The sequence below is a fragment of the Phascolarctos cinereus genome, unplaced genomic scaffold, assembly GCF_003287225.1.
Source record: "Phascolarctos cinereus isolate Bilbo 61053 unplaced genomic scaffold, phaCin_HiC Scaffold_5;HRSCAF=322, whole genome shotgun sequence".
NCBI lineage: Eukaryota > Metazoa > Chordata > Mammalia > Diprotodontia > Phascolarctidae > Phascolarctos > Phascolarctos cinereus.
In genome coordinates, this window is record NW_027555958.1 from 86063447 (window position 1) to 86084984 (window position 21538).

At 37.6% G+C, this 21538-nt stretch overlaps 1 protein-coding gene across 1 annotated transcript in view; it reads left to right on the plus strand.

Annotated features, from left to right (window-relative positions):
* Positions 1–1197: 1197 nt before the first annotated feature.
* CUNH6orf118 (chromosome unknown C6orf118 homolog) overlaps positions 1198–21538 on the plus strand; it is a 67994-nt gene continuing 47653 nt past the window's right edge. The window contains exon 1 of the mRNA XM_020970424.2: positions 1198–1269. Coding sequence (XP_020826083.1) covers positions 1215–1269 — 55 coding nt within the window. The 5' untranslated portion in view covers positions 1198–1214. The remainder of the gene's footprint in view (positions 1270–21538) is intronic.

Genomic DNA, 21538 nt, shown 5'->3' on the forward strand with positions numbered 1-21538 from the left:
CTGATAGAATCTTTTCTGAGATAAAATGTTCAGAATGGGGTAGCATTGACAAGCCTGTTCATATTTTAGCATATGCAAATTTAGAATGCCTGGTAACTGGTTGGTGGGGATTGGAATGTAAACAAATCATATAACTTACTGGTAATTCCTACCTCTACCATTTGCTAACTATTAATGGTGGGAAAATCATAAATGGCTTGCATTTCATCTGCAAAATGATGGGGTGAACTGGATGACCTCACAGGTCCCTTCCAGCTCTCAACTTAACATCATGAGAACTGTGATTTGTAACAGGAAGCTTTCTTCTTCTCTACTTCCTGCTCTCTGCTCCCACCCCCTGCCATTTCCACCATTTAATATTCATGCTCATTTTTCAAAGTTCAGCTCAAATGCAACCTCCTGTGGTAGAAGACTGAGATCTTTCCTGATGGCTATTGTTTACTTCTATGTCCCTTCACAGTGCTTCATATTCTTCTTACTAATTTATATCAGCCTAATTTGAATTACATTTTTATACATGCATTGTCCTTCCCTACCTATTTGTAGGAAGTGGGAAAGGCGCAGGCTGTGGGATCCAGAGGACCTGGATTAAAATTCCATGCCTTATATTGTCTGTGTGATCTTGGGCAAGTCATCTACCTTCCCTGGGCCTCAGATTCCTCATCTGAATTGTAGAATTAATTAAATATAGAATTAAGGGTGTTGATCTAAATTGCTTCTGATCTATGATCTTATATCTTAGCTCCTTAAGAGCTGTTGGGCATGCTTCATCTTTGTGTTTCCCTCATCATTCCACAGAGTTGTTTAATACATGTCTATCAAATGAATGTTGAAGGAACTCTCTAGGAATTCATGCTATAAGGAGGATCCCTGCTCCAGCAAGAGATAGAAACTAGGATACCTCTTGAGACACCTTTTAGCTCTCAGTTTACTTTTTTCTGACTTCCACTTGACCAAGACTCCAGTAAGCAAAGCAAATTGCTTAGCGATACTCACCAAATGGAACCACAGAGCGAGCATGGCTTTATAGGGCTAAAAGGGGCTCCCCCAGTCCCTAGATGATATGGGGGAAGATTACAGTGATCTGGAGCGGAGAGTTCTCTTTGGTCTGGGTTGACAGTTCCATCCTCTTGTTGCTGAGCAGCAGAAGCAGAAGCTGAGGGTGGGGCTTAGAATGTTTGTTAGTTTCCCCAGTAACCCAGCACCTTCTTCCCATGGTGGTAGCTGCAGTAGGGACAGAAGTAGATGGCCCAGATTTGGAACTTGCACGTAAGTAGACACAGAGTATTTCGTGTTGAGGCCTTTGCTTTTTGTTTGACACCCTCAAATCTTGTTTTTCAAAAGGGAACCAATTTCCATTTTCCATTTCCTGGAGGCTGGATATGGGGTCATAAGATGTGCACACTGTACATGGAGAAAATCTGTAACCACTTTTCAAGTTCTACTTTGACAACTGAGATCAGGAACATCCAATGGAGTCAGTAAAAGAGAGTAGTAGTGAGAACTGGGACAGTGGGTGCATGAATATGTTTTTGTCTGATTATGTGTTTTCATCTGGAAGGCTAGGAGAGGATGCAGGTTGAAAGGGGAGGTGTTTAAAGTCACGTTCAGATTATACCTCTAAAAAACAAAAAACAAAAACAAAAACCAAGCTACGTCTCAAAAAATTCTCAAGCAGTAACTACCGTATTGCCCATGTCTCTCATAGGTTGAATTCATACAGCCTAGTCCCAATATTTCAAACTATTTGGGGGAAAGGACTGACTGAAATTAGTTAAAAATTTGAATTACAGAATGCATTTTTATTATCTTCAGGTATATATAAAATGGGTAGTGCAGCATAGTAGAAAAAGGACCATTCAGCGTTATAAGACTTGGGGGGGGGGGGTTGAGTCCTCACGTGGACTTCTACTATGTGCCAATCTCAATCCAAACACATTTCTGGGGACGCCTCTCATCCTCATCACCCACATGAGAACACCCTGATTCACTCTAGGAAATCTCAAATGGACTGCAACAACCATTACTCTGACCTCTAAAATTGACTCCCAAATCTCACAGGTCCCATACTCAATAAAATAGGTAACTCTCCTCTGCTGGGCTTAGGATAATGTCTCTAAACACTCTCTATGCCAAATAAGAAACTATGTCCTGATGCTCCTAAAAACAACCTACTAGAATATCAACTTCCCTTTGGAACCTCCCTATGTTGGCAGGAGACAAGTAAGAAATATTCTGCCTTGGCACCTATTTATTTCTTCTCTACCTTCCCTTCCCTTCCTTCTTATGGCCCATGGCGTCCTAGTGGTGAGACCCAGTGGAAAGCCCACAGGATTTGGAATCCCAGGACTTATTTTGAAGTGAGACTCTGTCCCTTACTATCCAAGTCACTCTTTCTGAGCTTTGGTTTCCTTCTTTGCAAAAGGAAGGACTGGACTCAAATGATTTCTAAGGTCTTTGTAGCTTTAAATCTGTGATCTCAAGTTCCTGACAAGATATAGAGGTTAACTTGAAATGAACTCATGTCCAAATGGTCAAAATGCTTAATTAGTTGATTCTCAACCAATTGAGCTTTATATAGGCATTGGATGTTAAAAGTTTGGAAACAATTACCTTCAGAGTCATAAGATTAAAAGCTTTAATGAACATCACAGATCATCTAGATAAATGCCCTCATTTTATAAATTAAGAAACTGAGTCCTCAAGACATAAGTAATTTGCCATAGGTAACAGAGCCAGGAATCAGACCCAATTCCTCTGTCTTCAAATCCATTGCTCTTTCCCCTATCCAAGGGTGGGGAACCTGTGGCCTCAAGGCCACATGTGGCCCTGTAGGACCTCAAGTGTGGCCCTTTGACCGAATCCAAACTTTACAGAACAAATCCTTTTATTAAGGGGATTTGTTCTGTGAAACTTGGACTTGAGGTGGCAGGTTCCCCAACACCCCGGTACCATCCTCAAGAAATATTTAATGAGTAAGAGACCTTAGAAAGAGAAGCTATTCTAACTCTCTCTGCCCATCCACACATACACCCAAAGAACTAAAATTACTTGCCTATGGTCATACAGCAGAGCTGTGATTGGAATCTGGTATTCTTACTCCCATTCTGCTACTAGTGTGCCTGGCTACTATACTAATTTTGTAAAGCCTCAAACTTCCCATCATTCAAATATTTTCTTCACACATGGTAAATAATGAATCCTGGTCGTATTTCATTAATCATTCAAAAACTTTTGCACAAAATTGGGCTCATTATTATTGGGGGGAGGTTAAACAACAACTTAGAAGTCATTTATTATCTTGTTACTTTTCCCCCTAGTAATAACACTTCCTTTTAAGGAATTTAATTCCCTTAGTTTACATCACCAAGTAAGCCACGTGTCCTTGTGCAAAAAGAGTGACATGCTGGTCAGAATGTAATGATTTAACATTATTATTTCTGTACTTTCATATATATATATATATAAATCTCTGTAGACTACAAGCCAATGGAGGAGAAGCTTGTTGTCAGCCATATTTCTAACCAACCATCTAGGCCCAAAGAAGCATCACATCAGAGTCCATGCCTCGTGACGCATCATGTATTTCAGGCATGTTAGTTTCATGGGAATGGAGTCCTGAAAACCTACCCCAATTAGGGATGCCTTCTTGTACAAAGGTATTATTGAAGATGTGCTCTGGCCTTTCTCTGTTACATTTGGTTGATTGATTAGTTCAATAAGATTTGTTTCAGGGGCAGGTCTTACACTGGCTTTTATATTTCTTTCTCCTCTGGCTGCACACTGGACCTTGGGACAGGGCTAGTGCTATATAATTCTACCATATCCCTCAGAGTAACATAGTTCTCCCCGAGCACAAATGCATTAGTATAAAATTGTTTAATGTGCCATCTCTCCTAGGAAATTTTGTTTTGAACAAGGGACCAACAAGACAAGGAGCTCAAAGGACCGACTAGTGGTGGAATTTAAGATCCTCTGAAATCTAACTGATAGCAGCAGGACCTGATGTCTCTGAAATAAAATACATTGTGTTGACTGCCTAAAGTCAACTTAGATGCTACTATAATGATTTTTACTTTGTCTGCTGAGTAACTTCCTCAAGTAATAATGAACTTTAAATCTAACTCTAAATCTTATGACTCTGACAGTCAGTTATTTTCAAACTTTTAACATTCAATATCTATATAAAGTCAAATTTGTTGAAAATCGACTAATTAAACATTTTGATCATTCTCCTTCCCAAGGAAAATCCAAAATCCTGTTTCTCCCTCCCCATGTATTTCCTCATTATTCTTTCTATGATTTCCAACAGCACTCCTTCTATCTTGAAGGCAGAATGAGATACTGAATACTTTACCCGTACCTTTCAAACCCTAAGTGGGCAAGCATGCATTTCTGCTTCTCCTTTGTCTCTTGCCTCCCCCCTCTGCAGTTGATTTTCCATACCCTTACAAAATAATATGGATTCATTTACAAGGCAATATAGGTTTGAATAACTGGAACATTAATTGAATTCTTCTTCTTTTTCTCCTCCTAAATCCAGTAAACCTCTTAGATATTTATCTCCTTCAAGGCCTTTGCCCATAGATGTTCTTTCTTTGACTCTCAAACAATGTGGAAAAACAATTTTTGAACAATATCCTTGCCTGGTCTTATAAGCATTAAAACATTAATTTTGCTACTTAGTCATTTCTTCTACTTAACTGTTATTTAATTTTCTTATGTTTATTGTTTTGAAAGGTTTATTTATTGAATATATTGATCTGGTTTTCTTTTGGGCTAATAATATAAATGCTTCCTATTTGTTGAAAGTCTATTTTTAAAAAATGGTTATTAGGTAGAGTACTGGCCCTGAAGTCAGGAGGACCTGAGTTCAAATCCGGCCTCAGACCAAACACTTGACACGTACTAGCTGTGTGACCCTGGGCAAGTCACTTAACCCCAATTGCCTAAAATAAAAAACAAAACAAAACAAAAAAACGCAAAAAAAAAATGGTTATTAGGAGGATTGCACTTTGCAAGGTATATTATTTTGGGCATACAATCAAATCTCCTAAACTTTTCAAAATATCACATTCAAGAATCTTCTTTGAATCTTCATAAATAAAGTATATTCCTAGATAGATTTTCCTTAATAACTGAAAGCCTTTCTCTTGGCTACTTATATTTGTGGTTGCGTTTTGACTGCAGAATTTCTTGGTAATTTAAATTAAGATTTTCCCTCTTCAGGTGATCAATGGATCCTAATGATCTACATTTTGATTTCTAAGAAAGAGGTAGGGAGCTCTGTATAGAAGTGATGATCACAGTACCTGGTACAGGAAGAGGGACAACATCAGTACAGTCTACTTAAAAGCTGACATCTTATAGTTCAAGGAAAGGAGAAATCCATGCTATGGAAAGGTGACAAGATCATGAGTTGTTTTGAATAGAGATTTGAGTGCTGTGTGGACAAAACTGGTCAACACCATGAACACACCAGAGACCATGCAAGACCTTTCCCCATATCCTCACATAGGATGTAGTTCTTTCTGAAAATTAGTTCTTAATTTTCCCATTCGAATGCCATATGGATGACTAGAGCGATTTTGAAATCCAAAGATGCCAGCACTGAAAGCTGCAGCTGCTTTGTTGCAGCAAGGGGGAGGCATTTCCTCATTTTAGAGGTGTCGATCTCAAAAATACTCCTTTCCCACTCTACTCTGATTGGAATCAGAGATAAGTTTGCATTTATTTAGCAGTACACATTTGTACTCATGCTGGTTTTTTTATATATCTTTGAATTGTTTTATTTTAAAAGTATATGTCTCGAAACTTCCAGCCAGAAGACAGAATGAGAATCTACTTCTCAGCAAAACTTCTACTCTTACTACCTGAGAACAAGGAATATAGCCAATAAAGCAACAAGAATAGAAGCTAGAAAACACCTCCACAAAATGTAAATTATTGCACTATAATAACAAAAGCTATAAAGGACCTACTTTCAAATACCAAATCAATCATGCACTGAACATGATTAATGCTGGAACAAAGAGCTGGAACTTGAACTTTTATTGTGCCTTTTATCTTGTTTCTGCAACCAGATTCCCATCTCTATATCTTTAATGGAAAGAGAGTATTGAACTCATCTATTCCAGCAATGGAGAGAACAGGGAACTGGCAGACAAGATTGGGAGACACACAACAGTGCAAATCTAGAAAGAATAGAATTAAAGGAAATTGCTAGCAGGAAAAGAAAGTTTTATAAATCCAGCTGTGTTCTTCCCCTCATAAAGTTTCCACATATCAGAAATACAGTTATTACCTTACCTCCTTCCTTTCAGCAATATAACATGATTGAAGCCACCAAATCCCATTGGTATGGATGGGGTGGGGGTAGGGGGAAAGGGATACCACTCAGAACAGAAGGAAAAGGGCAGAAGGCAAGAAACCCAAAAAAGAGAGATTGGGGTTAGCCTCAGCCCCTAAAGACATAAACCAACAATAAGCTTAACAAAGTAGAGGAAAAACAGTCATTTAGTTTTGAAAAAAAAACTGAAAAAGAATAAATGTTTTGCTATCAGTCATAGAGTCCCATAAGACTCCCTATAAAAATAAGAAAACATGGAAATTCTAAAGGATTCCCAGAGAGAATGGAAAACTAAGAAAGCCCAAAATGATTAGGAAGTGAAATAAAATATTTTTTTAAAAAATTAAAACAACATTGGGAATTAAGGCAGAATTTAAGCAGAGCTCTCCAAGATTAAATTAGCAAGACAAATAAATGAGTAGACAATTTAGAATTGTTGATGGAAAATTTCTCCATTGATAAATGCTCAAAGGGTATGAACAGGCAATTCTCAGATGAAGAAATTAAAGACATCTATAATCACATGAAAAAATGCTCTAAATCACTATTGATTAGAGAAGTGCAAATCAAAACAACTCTGAGGTACCACATTATACCTATTAGATTGACCAACATGACAAAACAGGAAAATGATAAATGTTGAAGATGTGGGAAAATTGGAACACTCATGTATTCTTGGTGGAACTGTGAAATGATCCAGTCATTTTGGAGAGCAATTTGGAACTATAAAAATGTGCATACCCTTTCATCCAGCACTAGCACCTCTAGGGCTATATCTCAAAGAGATCATATAAATGGGAAAAGGACCCACACGTACAAAAATATTTATAGCAGCTCTTTTTGTGGTGGCAAAGAATTGGAAATTGAGAGGATGTCCATCAATTGGGGAATAGCTGAACAAGTTGTGGTATATGAATGTAATGGAATACTATTGTGCTATAAGAGATGATGAACAGGCTGACTTCAGAAAAACCTGGAAAAACTCACATGGTCTGACGCTGAGTGAAATGAGCAGAGCCAGGAGAACATTGTACACAGTAACAGCCACATTGTGCGATGACTAATATTGATAGACCTAACCCTTCTTGGCAATTCAAGGATCTAAGACATCTCCAAAGGCCTCATGATGGAAAATGCTATCCACATCAGAAGAAAGAACTATGGAGTTTGAATGCAGATCGAAGCATACTATTTGCTATTTTTTTTCTTCTGTTGTGTTTTGTTTCCTCTTTCTAGTAGTTCTTCCTATTGGTTCTAATTCTTACAACATGACTAATGTGAAAATATATTTAATAGGAATGTATATATATATATATATATATATATATATATAGCCTACATCAGATTGTGCACTGTCTTGGGGAGGGAGGTGGGGAAGGAAGAGGAGAAAAATTTAAAATTCAAAAGCTTATGGAAGTGATTGTTGATAAATCAAAATAAATTAATAAGGTTTAAAAAAATTTTTAAAGAAAAAGAAAATTTCTCCAAAACGATGAAGCCTGTGGAGAACAGAAGAATTTGTGACCAAACAAGAGATAGAGAACATTGTGAAATGAAAAAAGGATAACTTTGATTACATTAAATTGAAAACATTTTGCACAAACAAACCCAATGCAACCAAGATTAGGAGGAAAACAGAAAACTGGGAAAGAATTTTTACAACCAATGTCTCTGAAAAGGGGATCATTTCTAAAATATATAGAGAACTAAATCAAAATTATATGAATACAAGTCATTCCCCAATTGAGAACTGGTCAATGGATATGATCGGGCAAGTTTCCAGATGAAGAAATTAAAGCCATCTATAATCATATGAAAAAATGCTCTAAATCACTATTGATTAGAGAAATGCAAATCAAAAACTCTGAGGTGCCACATCATACCTATCAGATTGGCCAACATGACAAAACAAGTAAATGATAATTTTTGGAGAAGATGTGGGAAAATTGGAACACTAATGCATTGTTGGTGAAGTTGTAAAATGATCCAAACATTTTGGAGGGCAATTTGGAACTATGCCCAAAGGGCTATAAAAATGTGCATACCCTTTTACTCAGCAATAGTAGTTCTAGGGCTGTATATCAAAGAGATCATATAAATAAGAAAAGGAACCATACAAAAATATTTATAGCAGCTCTTTCTGTTGTGGCAATGAATTGGAAATTGAGGGGATGCTCATCAGTTGGGGAATGGCTGAACAAGTTGTGGTATATGAATGGAATACTATGGTGCTATAAGAAATGATGAGCAAACAGATTTCAGAAAAAACTGGTAATACTTGTATGGACTGATATTGAGTGAAGTGAACAGAATCAGGAGGACATTGTACACAGTAACAGCCATGTTGTGCGATGACTAATATTGATAGACTTAACCCTTGTCAGCAGTGCAAGGATCTAAGATTTCTCCAAAAGTCTCATGATGGAAAATGCTATCCATATCCAGAGAAAGAACTGTGGAGTTGAAATGCAGATCAAAGCATACTATTTGCTCTTTTTTTCTTCTGTTTTGTTTTGTTTCTTTTTTCTTGTGGTTCCTGCTATTGGTTCTAATTCTTTACAACATCACTAATGTAAAAATATGTTTAATAAGAATGTATATGTAGAGCCTATATCAATTGCTCACCATCTTAGGAAGGGAGGCAGGGAACAAGGGGGAGAAAATTTAAAACTCAAAAGTTTGTGGAAGTGATAGTTGAAAACTAGAAATAAATTAATAAAAATTAAAAAAAAAACCAACGGAGCCTGTGAAAAATAAAAGTCAATTTGGAAATACAAAAGTGGAAGTAAATTTCGACTTAAGATAATAAAAAGATAACAATGTTGGAAGAACTCATACATTCTGTGCAAGCCAAAGCAAGTGACTTTAAAGATAGGCTCAAAGAGGACAATCAAGGCTCAGATTTAATTATAAGGTCTGAATGACATGCTGCATGAAAAAAAAATTTAATTGTCCATAAATACTGAATAGATAAGTAAAACTACATACCACTAGGATTCATTGATCACCTACAGAGGGAAAGATGTGAATTTAAATCACCAGGAACTTCTGTGGTTAAAACTAAGAATTTCAATATCAAACAACAAATGTTATAAGAAGCCTAGAGAAAGACTTGGGGTCATTAAGGAAAATCCACCTGAATAGCCTAGAATATTCTTCATCTCTGATGATTCAAAGAAGATATTTTAGTAAGATATTTTAAAAAATAAAGAAGATTGGATTGCATCCCAAAATAACATCTTGCAAAGTGGATCCTAATAATTTCAAAAATGGACTTTCAACTAAAAGGAGGTGTTCAAGTTATTAGTTCAAAATAAAAAAAAACCTAGGAGATCAATATATTCAATATGTAAACCCTTCAGAACAAGAAACACAAGAAAAGTAGAGAACAGTTAAGTAGCAGAAAAGACTAAGCAGGGAAATCAATGTACTAATGTTTGTAAGACCAGACCAAGGCTATTATTATTTTTTAATGCAATCTTTCACACTGTTTGAGAGTCAAAGAAAGGACATCTAGGAATAAAAGCCAAGAGGATAAAAATCTAAGGAGTTTTCCTTGATTTAGGAGTAAGAAAGGAGGTAGAATTCAATGTTTCAATGATTCAAACCTATATTGCCTTGTAAATGAATCCATGTGTATTTATGTGTGTGTGTATATACATATACTTGTGTATGCATATACACATATGTATATACATATATGCATACATTTTGATATATGTACATACATACATATATATGTACATACATACATGCATGCATACATACATATAAGAGGAACAGGATCTGGGACCTTCCCTAGGAGAGGAAATAATATAGGAGATATTAATATACATTCACATGATGACTGGAAAGAAAGCAACCTTACAATGGGTTTTAACCAGGGAGAGAGAGCACCTTAGAAAATCCCCTACTTAGCGCAAGGATCACACTTCCCACAACTGTATTCCACCCCTAGGAAAAGAGATTATTGGTTCCCTAAGGTCACCTAGTATGGAAAATGAGTGAATTTTAGGAAGATAAAAAACTAGTCTTAAGATTAACTAGCCTTTAGGATAGGTAAATGATAAAAGTAAGGTCACAGAGGAAGCCTATCCCCTAGGTCAAGGGATATGGACTGTCACCCAGCTTATCACATTACCATCTTCATGATTTAATTGTTCCAAGAATAAGACTACACGGAATAAAGTTCTTTAAAAGATTTTTTTTTTTAATTAGGGGAGAGGGGAGTGAGTGCTATCTGCAGACAAACAAAAAATAAACTAGAGAGAGATAGAAATTTTTCTTTCTTCCAGAAACCTACTTTGTATAGGGCCAAAAAAAAAAGAACATGTAAGTATAAGACAGATGAATGAAATAATGTATTTTAGAATAGTGTAGAAGAGAAAATAATTAAGAGGGAGATGAAATAAGTGAATACTTCCCTGAAAAAGGTGTTACAAATGAAAATTACTAAAGTTGAGAAAAGGTGGGAGGGGGTGGCACAATCAGGATGCTGAACTTTTATCTGGGCAGGAAAAGAAAAAGCTAAAAAGACAAGAGAACTTTCCAATAAAATGAAACATAAAAGAAACCAAAGATTTTTTTTTAAAAATAAAGACAAATACAAAATGAAAATAAGGGTAAGGAAAAATTTTTACAATGTGTCATATGGTCTCAAAAAAGAACAGTAATTGCAGTCACAATGTCAGGTACAACAGCAAGAAAAATTGACAATATTTTAAGATATAATTATATGCTTAAAGGAATGAATGATATGGATGAATATCAATGAAATATATCATTGTTCAATATATATGGACCAAATGACAGAGAGCCCAGTTGCTTAAAGGAAAAATAACAAAAGACATCGAGAGTATCACAAATAATTGTGATAGTCTTTAATGTTCATCTTTCAGAGCTGGAAAAATGCAATAGATACAAAGGAAAACAGAGGTGAGTAGACTTTTGCTATTTTCTGAAAGGGAATATTAAAGAATATACATATTTTTCAGCAATAAAAATTGTCTTTACAGAAATATGTCATGAATTAGGACAAAAAGAAATTGTAGATGTAAATAGGAAGAAATCTTAAAGATAATTTTCAGGCTAGAGTACAATAAAATATAGCAGTCAATTCAGGGAACATAATCTAAAGATATGGACCCAATTGAATACTAAGTAAAATATCATGAAAAATGAGTTGGTCAAAGAAGAAATCATAAATATGATAAATATGTATACTAATAATAACAATGGAAGAACAAACAAAACATGGAATAACAAAGAAGAAATCATAAATATGATAAATATGTATATTAAATAGAATAATAACAATAACATTAACATTTTGGGGATGAAGCTAAGGCAGTTCTCAGTGGACATATTTCTCGAAATATATTAACAAAATAGAAAAGTGAAGATTAATGAAATGAACCAGAAAATTAACATTTTAAAAAAAATGTAAAAGAAGAAATCTTAAAAGTTCCACTTGAATGAGCAGAAAGGCATTGGATGAAAAACAAAAACTTGAAATGATTAATAAAGCAAAGGATTTAACAATGCTGACAAAATAAACTGCTAGCTAATCTGATTAATAAGAAAGGAAATTAAAATCATATTAGTCAGTTAGTAGTAAACTGACTAATAAAGTCAAACCTTTATTAAGTGCCCACTATTTTCAACATAGGCACTTAGGTGGTACAGTGGATAGAATTCTGCACCTGAAGTCAGGCAAACTTATCTTCCTTAGTTCAAATCCAGCCTCAGACACTTACCTACCTACCTGTGTGACCCTGGGCAAGTCAAATCCTGTTTACCTCAGTTCTTCATTTGTAAAGTGAACTGGAGAAGGAAACATCAAACCACTCCAGTATCTCTGCTAAGAAAACCCCAAAAGGGACACGAAGACTCAGACATGACTGAAAGAACTGAACAACAAAAACAAATGTTCAGCACTGTGCTCAATGCTAGGCATTTAGAAAGGCTAAGTTCCTGCTTTCAAGACGTCTGCAGCCTAATGAGTGATTTGGCAAGCAAACAACTATGCACCAACAAGATAGAAACAGGATGAATTGTGGGTAATCAGAGGGAAGGTATTAAGATTAAAGCTTCTTGCAGAAGTTGGGACTGTAACTGAGAGTTGAAGGGAGCCAGGAAAGCTAGGAGGTGGAGTGTTGCAGGCATAGAAGACAGCTAATAAAAACAGTTTGAGTTGGGATGTGAAATATTGTGTGGAATAGCAAAGACATCGGTGTCAGAAGATTGAAAACTATGTAATGGGGAGTAAGGTATAAGATGTATAAAAAGTAGGAATGGGTCCAATCGTAAAGGGCTTTTACAACCCGAAGGTTTTATGTTTGACTCTAGAGGTGATAATGAACCACTCGAGTGGATTGAATGGAGGTGAGGGAGTGACACGGTCAGTCTTACGTTTTAGGAAGATCAGGTTGATAGGTCACTATAACATAGTTTAGAGTGAGTAGAGACTTGAGGCAGGCAGACCAACCAGCAGACAATTGCGATAGTCCAAGGGTGAGGTGATGAGATGGCAGTGGTAGGAGGAGAGAAGAATGCATATACAGGAGATGTTACTAAGGTATCATTGTTAGGACTTGTCAACTGTTTGGATATAAAGGGGAGGGGAGAGTGAGACAATGAAAGTAGAAGATGACACCTAGGTTGCCAGCCTTGGTAACTGTGAAGGTACTGGCACCCTAAACAGTAATAGGGAAGTTAGAATGAAGGAAGGGTTTGTGCAAAAACATAATGCATTTAATTTGGGACATGTTGAATTTCAGATTTCTTCAGGATATCTAGTTTGAGATGTACAATAGGGAGTTGGAGATGAAAAACTGGAGGTTAGGGGGTGGTTAAGAGTATACAAGTAGATGTGAGTCATCTGTATAGAGGTGATAATTGAACCTATAGAGCTGAGAAGATCGCCAAATAAAGTAGTAAAGAGGGAGAAAAGAAGAGGGCCCAGGACAGAGAATTGGGGAAGACCCATGGTTAGCAGGTGTGACCTGGATTAAGAACCAGCAAAGGAGACAGAGGAGTGGTCAGATAGATAGGAAGAAAACCGGGAGAAAACTGTCATGAAAACCTAGAAAAAATAGAGAGCAAAGAGGAGGGAATGATCAACAGTTGTCAAAGGCTGTAGAGAAGTCAAGAAAGATTGTTAGTGACTGTAGAGAAAACAGTTTCATTTGAATGATGATGTCAGAAGTTAAATTGAAAAAAAAATGAAGAGAATAAGAGGAAAAGATGATAGTGAGAATGAAATGATCTAATTGAGTGTTTTTTTTAATTGTAGGAAGAACACACTTTGTAGGCAATAGGAAGTAACCAGTAAACAGGAAATGAGTGGTGATTAGTACAAAAGTAGGCATGATGGGTGGAGTAATCTGTTGGAAAAGACAGGAAGGGATGGCACCACTTATTTATGTAGAGGGGTTAGTTTTGACAGGGAGAAGGGCTGTCTCTTCACGTGAAACTGAGGTGAGCAGTGTCTGTCTGTGAGGTGAAAGATGAGATAGTGGCAGAAAGCATCTGGATGATATCAGGTGAGGAACAGGGGAAAGAGGAAGGTCTCTGTGAATGGCCTTGGTTTTTTTCAGTGAAGTATCAGGAAAGGGTCTCATTTAAGAGAGTAGGAGGAGGGGAAACTATGAAAGGTTTGACGAGGGGTGAAAAAATTTGGAAAAGTTCCTGTGGTGAGTGGGACACATTGGGAGGTATAAAGGATTGCCTTGCTACAGTGAGGGCCCTGTTGAGATTATGTAACAAACTTGTAGTAGACCCAGTCAGCACAGTTTTAGGATTTTTCTCCAGCTTTGTTCAGTAGGATATGAGTAAGAGCAAAGGCAGTGGATGTCAACCAAGGCTGGTATCTCATATCACAAGGTCTTCAATAAGATAAGGGAAAGGGGACTTGGGAGAAAAAAGACACTGTACAGTTGAGCTGGTTCACCAAGGGGTTAAGATGGGGAAGGAAAGAGAGTATAACCAGTGCAATGATGATGGCCTGGTAAAGAAAGTAGAAGTAAAAGGACTAAAGGTCATGGTGAAGACAAAAAAAGAAAAAGGATTTGGAGTTGTAAGGCAGGGGGAGAGGTGAAATGATAACAAATGATCATAGAAAGGACTTTCAGAGTTCATGAGTATAGGTACGAAATACTTGTTGGTGATGGCAAGATCAAAAGGTATAGCCATCTCTGTATAGCTGAGATGGGGTGGAGGAATAGGTCGTGAAAATGTGTAAATTGAAGAATTGAGAGGTTAGATTTTAAACAAATATCAATATGTATGTTGAAGTCCTCTAGTATAAAGGCAGGAGTTGTGGAGGAGAGGACTTTGAGCCAGATGAACTCATTGAGAGGAGAAAATCCTGAATGTCTATGTTGTTCAATAGTTCCAGTTGTGTGCAACTCTTCATGACCCCATTTGGGGTTTTCCTGTCAGAGATACTGAAGTGATTTGCATGTCCTTCTCCAGCTCATTTTGTAGATGAAGAAATCAAAGCAAAGAGGGTTAAGTGACTCTAGGGTTACACAGCTAATAAGTATCTGAGACCAGATTTGAATTCAGGAAAATGCATCTTCTGGATTCCAGGCCCAGAACTCTATCCATTGTACCACCTAACTGCCTGCCCCACATATCTATAGACGACTGCAAATATGGAATGTCTACAGATAATTACTACTAGAATCTTGATTGAGTAATAAATATGGATTGCATGAACCTCAGAGAAGGTGAGTAGTCACTAGAAACTACTATATAGAATTATTTGCTAGCCAAACTTATACGTTAAAGAATATGGATTCTTATCTACAAAAATATAAAATAACATATTGAGAAAATAAGAAATAGATTTTAGATAATCCTAAGAGAAATCAAGAAAGCCATAAATAAATTATATCAAATATTTAATTTAAAAATGTGAATGTTTCAAAAATTACTCTCAATGATCTAGAACAAGGAACCCTACCAAGCTCCTTTGTGAGAAAAATGATGGTCCTGATTATACTCAAATCAGAGAGGGACAAATCAGAGAAAGAAAAATATACACGCATATATACACACATTCATGCATGTCTATGTAAATGTGTGCATGTGTATATAGAGAAGGAAACAGACAGACAGACACTGTTCTCTTTCCATCTTGAGAGTGATAGGAATTACTATATCTGAGCTGGGGAAGATTTTTCTGCTTCATGAAGAGTTTTGGAGTAGAGTCTGCAACAGAGCAAGAGAGAAAAGGGAAGAGTTGCTAATAAAAGCTAGCGGAGTGTCCCATGATACTGGTCCCTTTGAATGGAAATTAAAAATAAGTTGCTGATACAATTAGAACATCCCTTACTCCCTGCTCTGCCTCTTAAGAGAACTTTGATGAGGCTGATTGGAATAGATTGAGATTATTATCTGTGACCATCACTATAGGGGCTATGGAAAAACTGTGAAAATTTTAACTCCCCCTGTGACTGTTGCTGACACACACTTTGTCTATAATTTTAAAATTTCATTAAACTTTTTATATTCTAATTTTGTTTCCCATGAAAACAATGAGCAACCACAACTTCTTTGTGACACAAATATTTCATCTTGACTTGGAGAATCTGATCTGAAAGTAAGAGGAAATCTTTTGGTTTTGATTATTAATATTTTTCTAAAGGCAGAACTAAGTTGGATTTTTTTTTTTAATCCTAGTCTACAAATGCTATTAGGTCATATATCTTCATTCACTTCTTCCTCTTTCATCTTTCCTCCCTGTTCTCTAATAGGGATGTAATCAAGAATACAGGAACTGCCAAATGGTAGGCTATTGGTATAGCCAAACCTGGCTGGTTAACTCCCAAATTCTGTAGGTTGGAGGGAGAGCCATCACACATCAAAATCACAGTGCCACTTAGTGTAACATAGGACATTAGACTCTGAAAAACTACCTAATCACTAAGTTAAAAAACCAAGCCCACAAACATTTAAGTGCCTATTATATGACTAAATATATACAGATTAGTTAGAGATAATCCTAAAGGAAAGGCACTGGCATTAAGAGGAATAGGGAAATATTTTCTGTAAAAGGTATTTTAACTAGTACTTGAAGGAAGGCTGGGAAGCCAGGAGTCAGAGATGAGGAAAGAGCATTGCAGTCAGGGGGACAGCCAGTGAAAGTACACATAATCGGGAGATAGATGTGCTCAAGAAACAGAGTATAGGAGGATAGGTTATAATGTAGTTATGGACACAAGACCAGCTAATATACGAAATAATTATACTTGACAGTTTAAATAACTGCATTTGGATTAAATAAAATCAAGTGTATAAGATTCCAGTAAAGGAGTGTTATACACAAGTCATCTGTTATAATCATTTTCAGATCATTTTCCACCTGAGAGGAATGGTAAGGTGAAATACCAAGTCTCAAGACTGGAGACAGGGAAGAAAGAGGAATTGAAAGGAGGGGAAAGTATGCCAGAGGAGTGGGAGAGGGGACAAACTTTGCTTGCTTTGTGCTTTTACTTAGGGCTGCCATAGAGCAGATGACTGGTCTTATCTCTGAAAGAAATCAGCTGTGCTGCTGGATCTTGTAAGGAAGCCCTTTTCTTGGCAGAAAATGTTGATGCACCAGAAGAAAGAGCAGTAAAAGCAGATGTCATTGGAGGTAGAGTATGGCTACCCTATGATGCTCATTAAGAAAGATGGATATTTCAATAGGAGGGAGGGCATAATTAAAGGACTACTGGGTTACTACACAGGAGAGGGCTAACAGTCAGCATTATGATTCATATTTCAAGGAACCAAAGGAAAATTCATTCATTCATTAAACAAGAATTGTATACTATTTGTATAGCACTAGGCACTGGGAAATCAAAGTAAAAAATGAAACAGTTCCTGCCCTCAAGAGCTTGTTTTCCACTGGGGAAACTCACAAGTATATCTACATAGAAAATCAAATATAATATATGTACACAACAGTGGCACACATTGCTCACTTTCCTCAACCCCAAACCCATGGACTTTGGGTTCACATGGATTCTAATTCTATAAGGGGATTGTATAGGGGGAGAGAGGAAGGCTGACCCAAAGGAACCATTACCTTTCTCATTGGCTCATTGTTCTGGTCCCAGAGCAAGACTGAATAAAACTTAGCTGTGGCTCAGGTACAGGATTTTCCCAAATCTGGGTACCCAGATCCCCAATTCTCACAAAAATATTCAATGTATAACGTAGGTCCTAAGTAAAGCCTTTATCTAATGGACTCACCAGAGGTCTTGAATGAGTGAATTCAGAAGCAAAAAGCATGTCCTTAGTGCTCCCTCTTAGGTAAAGACTTCGGGGCATTTTCCTTATTCTGAATTTACCTGCACCTTCACTGTCTAAACAACTTGTAGCAATATCAAAGAGGATGAACAAATCAATTGAGATTTCTTCCTCTCCCATGATGTGGCCTTTTTCCTTCAGCAGAAGCATTGTTGAGGTCTAGAGGTTTAGGTGTGCTGGGACCCCAAGATCACAACATATGGGTCCTGCCTGAAAGAATTCGACCCAAGCCTTCTTTCAGCCAGAGACAAGGTTTATTAAAGATCTGCCATACTGGCCAGACTCTTAAGGAATCTGAGCATTTTTGAGCTATTAGCTAAGTTCTTCAGGAATCTGAATACCTTAATGGAGACAAGATAATCTTATATACAGAAAAATCTGTGGGAGGGATTTAGGAGTAGTATGGTGTGACTGGAGGAGGGGCCTAAGGAGGATCTGGGTGGGAGTGGCCAGTAAACTGGGGTAAACAGAATGCCAGGGACCTGGACCATGGGACCAAGAGAGAAAGGAGTCTAGATAGAATTAAGGGTGGGAAGTGGCCAGGACAATTGGGAGGTAACTGAACCAATTGGGAGATTGGGCCTAGCCACAATGAAAGGCCAGTAGATAGGATTATAGCCTTAGGGGACTGCCAGAGACCTCCTTGATCAAGTGGGAGAATTCAAGGAGAATCCCTTAGATAAATGGAACCCAAATTCTTTTTGGGATAAGAGGCAAAGGTCTCAACTTGGGCCATTCCCCAGAGCAGCAGCAGCAGCAGCAGCAGCACAGTCATCTCCCCAAATTGTACATTGTTGAGGAAATCTCTCTGTGAGAGGCCAGTGCCTCCATCTCTTGGGAACTCTCAAACTCAGGATTACTCATGAAGTAATTCCCAAAACTGGACAGGTCCATTCTCAGGATCACTAGTTTCGGACTTCTGCACAGAAAAGGAGAAAAAGGCAGATAGGAAAATTTGAGGTCCAGGAAACAACCTGATGTAGAGCAGGGACAGGGTTGTAGTTGGAAAGGTGAAATCCTTTCCTGCTCTCCCACCTTACTGCCTAGTTTTGGAAGTGCAAGGAAGGTAAAGCAGGGCTATTTCTGCAATACTCTAATTCTACATAATAATAGAGGTGTGACTCTTTTGATGAAAGTATGTGTCCCTGACTCCCAGTTTACCTAGGAGGAAGCCAAAGTCCTTAGAGACAGATCAGAGGAATTCCCAATGTCCTCTAAGTAAAGAGGGGGTTAAGGTAATTACCTTCCTGGGAGGTGTCCTTTGGATAAAGGCCCATATCCTATAATCCCATTCCAGGTGTTTTATTATCTGCCCAGTTTCTCTACAGCTGGACTGATGGGGGGCCCAAGCGAAGATCTTAGCCCCTTGCACCAAAGGGAATCTTACTGCCATTTGTTTACAGGCCCCAGCCCCTCATCTCCCTTTGAAAGCCTTAGCCTACCTTTTAATCTTACTCAGATGTGCCTTTGTCCTTTGCCCTAAAAAGAATCTGGCTCCCTTTTGTCTATGGGCTCCAGAAAGCCCTTACTCTGGTCTCAAAAGGTTCCTTATTGATTTCCCTTGTTGATTCACCCTTATCTCCCTTTGAAAGGCCTAGCCCCACCCTTTTGATCTTATACAGATGACTTCCAGTTCCCTTCATTATCTATTCCCACTGTCTATTCAATCTCTTAGACATTCCAATTCTCACCCAGACCATTCCCTTGTCACCCAAAGTCGCTTTAGTATATAAGATCTACCCTGGCCCCCATTCAGAGGCTGAGAATCTCATGCCTAAAAGGCTGAGAATCTCTCATGCCGGCTTGTCCTTCTTGTGTCACCTGGCTATGTGTTTTATTATTAATAAACTTTTTCTCTGGCTGGAAGAAGATTTGAATTGAATTCTTTCAGGAAGGTCCCAGCATCACAATCTCGGGGGTTCCCAGCAGCATCCCACAAACCTTTAGACCTCTTCAGGACCAGCTCCTTTTAAGGGAGAACTATATTATCCTGCAACTTTTCAGAGGAAGTTAATCCATTTAAATTTGGAGCTCCTGTCCTGAGGCTGAGTTGTCTTAAACTGAGGGCTGAATGTGCACTTACTTAGCCTAATATAATCCAACTGGATCTCCCACCACTTCCACCCACACATCACACATAGGGGCTCAGGAATCATCTTCCCATCTGCCTACTCCTAAAGGGGTAGCACTGCACCCACTTTTATTTAATCGCCACAGTAATTAAATCAATAAACCTAAAAGGTGAGGCAACTGCCTCATAAAAGAACTGACCCTCCTCAACCTTATATCCCCAAGACTACCACTTGGCCAAATTAGTTATCTCTTCTCATTAGAGTATAAACACCCGGAGGGCAAAAAATTGATTCACTGTGTCTAGCTGGGAGTAAGCCTTTAAATGAATGGTTTTTGATTCATTCATTCACTCATTCATTGTGAGGAATTATCAAATTAATGAAATCCTAGGAGGCTTTTTGGAAGTGGAAAAGAGACAAAGAATTTCCTCCCTAAAGCTATTCTTAAACTTTAGAAGTGCAAATTGTAACTCAGTGACTCAATTATGGACTTTGTAGCCCATAAGAGCAGTCTTGGAGATGGAAGAGAGAGGTGGAGTCAACTTCCAGTTTTGCTTTTTGCCTTTCCAATTCAAAGTAGGTATAAACTCTCCTCAAAAACCTCTCATTTTTACTGACACAAACATTTATAAAATGCCTACTTTGTTCAAGGCACTTTCCTCCAATAACGTATAGGCTTGAGAGGATAGCAAAATGTTCTCTGAAGTGTCTTGAGTTCCTTGGACATAATATGAGAATTTCCGCAATGAATCCCACCCAAAGACTTTGGAATCAGAGGACTCAATTTCCCTTTTGGTGGATTAGACTTAAGTGACTGCAGCAAATTACTTAACACATATATGGCCTTCAAAACAATAGGGGTTTGTATAATTCAAAATTATGCAAATAAACTATGCCTCTGAGCAAATAAATTATGCCTGCTCTAGAGCAATAATTCTATGGTCTTAGAGTCTACACTTTGCAAGGCACTACAGGAGGTGCTAGGGATACAAAACAAACAGTTTTTCTGCACTCAAGAAGTATATATTTTTACTAGAAGATATAGCTTACATATTTCCAAAAATTAGATGCCAATTTTCTTCACAAATCTATTCTTTAATATAGGAAAGTAGAATTTAGAGTTGGACAGGACCATTCTCCTGATTTTTCAAATGTAAAAAGAACTGAGTGTCAGGGAATTCAAGGGCCTTGTCCAAGGTCACACTTGATAGCAGAATATAGGTTTCTGACATCAATCCCAGTGGTTCCACTGGACCAGTGATTCCCACTTAGTGGTTCTTTAACCACTTGGGGTTTGCCATAATAATCCAAGTAGTTTGTGCTTAAAAAAGTCATCAATGTAAGGTCAGGTAGTAAATAATTTTAAAGAATATTTTAAGTATTATATTAAATTACTCTTGGGATCACAAAACATTTTGCTTTTGTTGTTGTTGTTGTTGTTGTTGTTATGTTGTTGTGGTGGTGGTGGTTTTTGTTGAAAGGGGTTGGTGGAACAAAAAATGTGAACCATTTTTGTTGTTCAGTTGTTTCAGGCATGTCTAACTCTTTGTGACTCCATTTACCATTTTCTTGGCAAAGATACCAGAGTGGTTTACCATTTCCTTCTCCAGCTTATTTTACAGATGAGGAAACTAAGGCAAATGGTATTCAGTGACTTGCCCAGATTCATGAGCTAGTAAGTGCTGGAGGCCAGATTTGAACTCTGGAAGATCAATCTTCCTGACTTTAGGCCTGACACTCTATGCACTATAGTGCCACCTAACTGTCCTGTGAACAGTTGTACTAGACTACGTTTGGTATCCTGTGCCTCCCCATT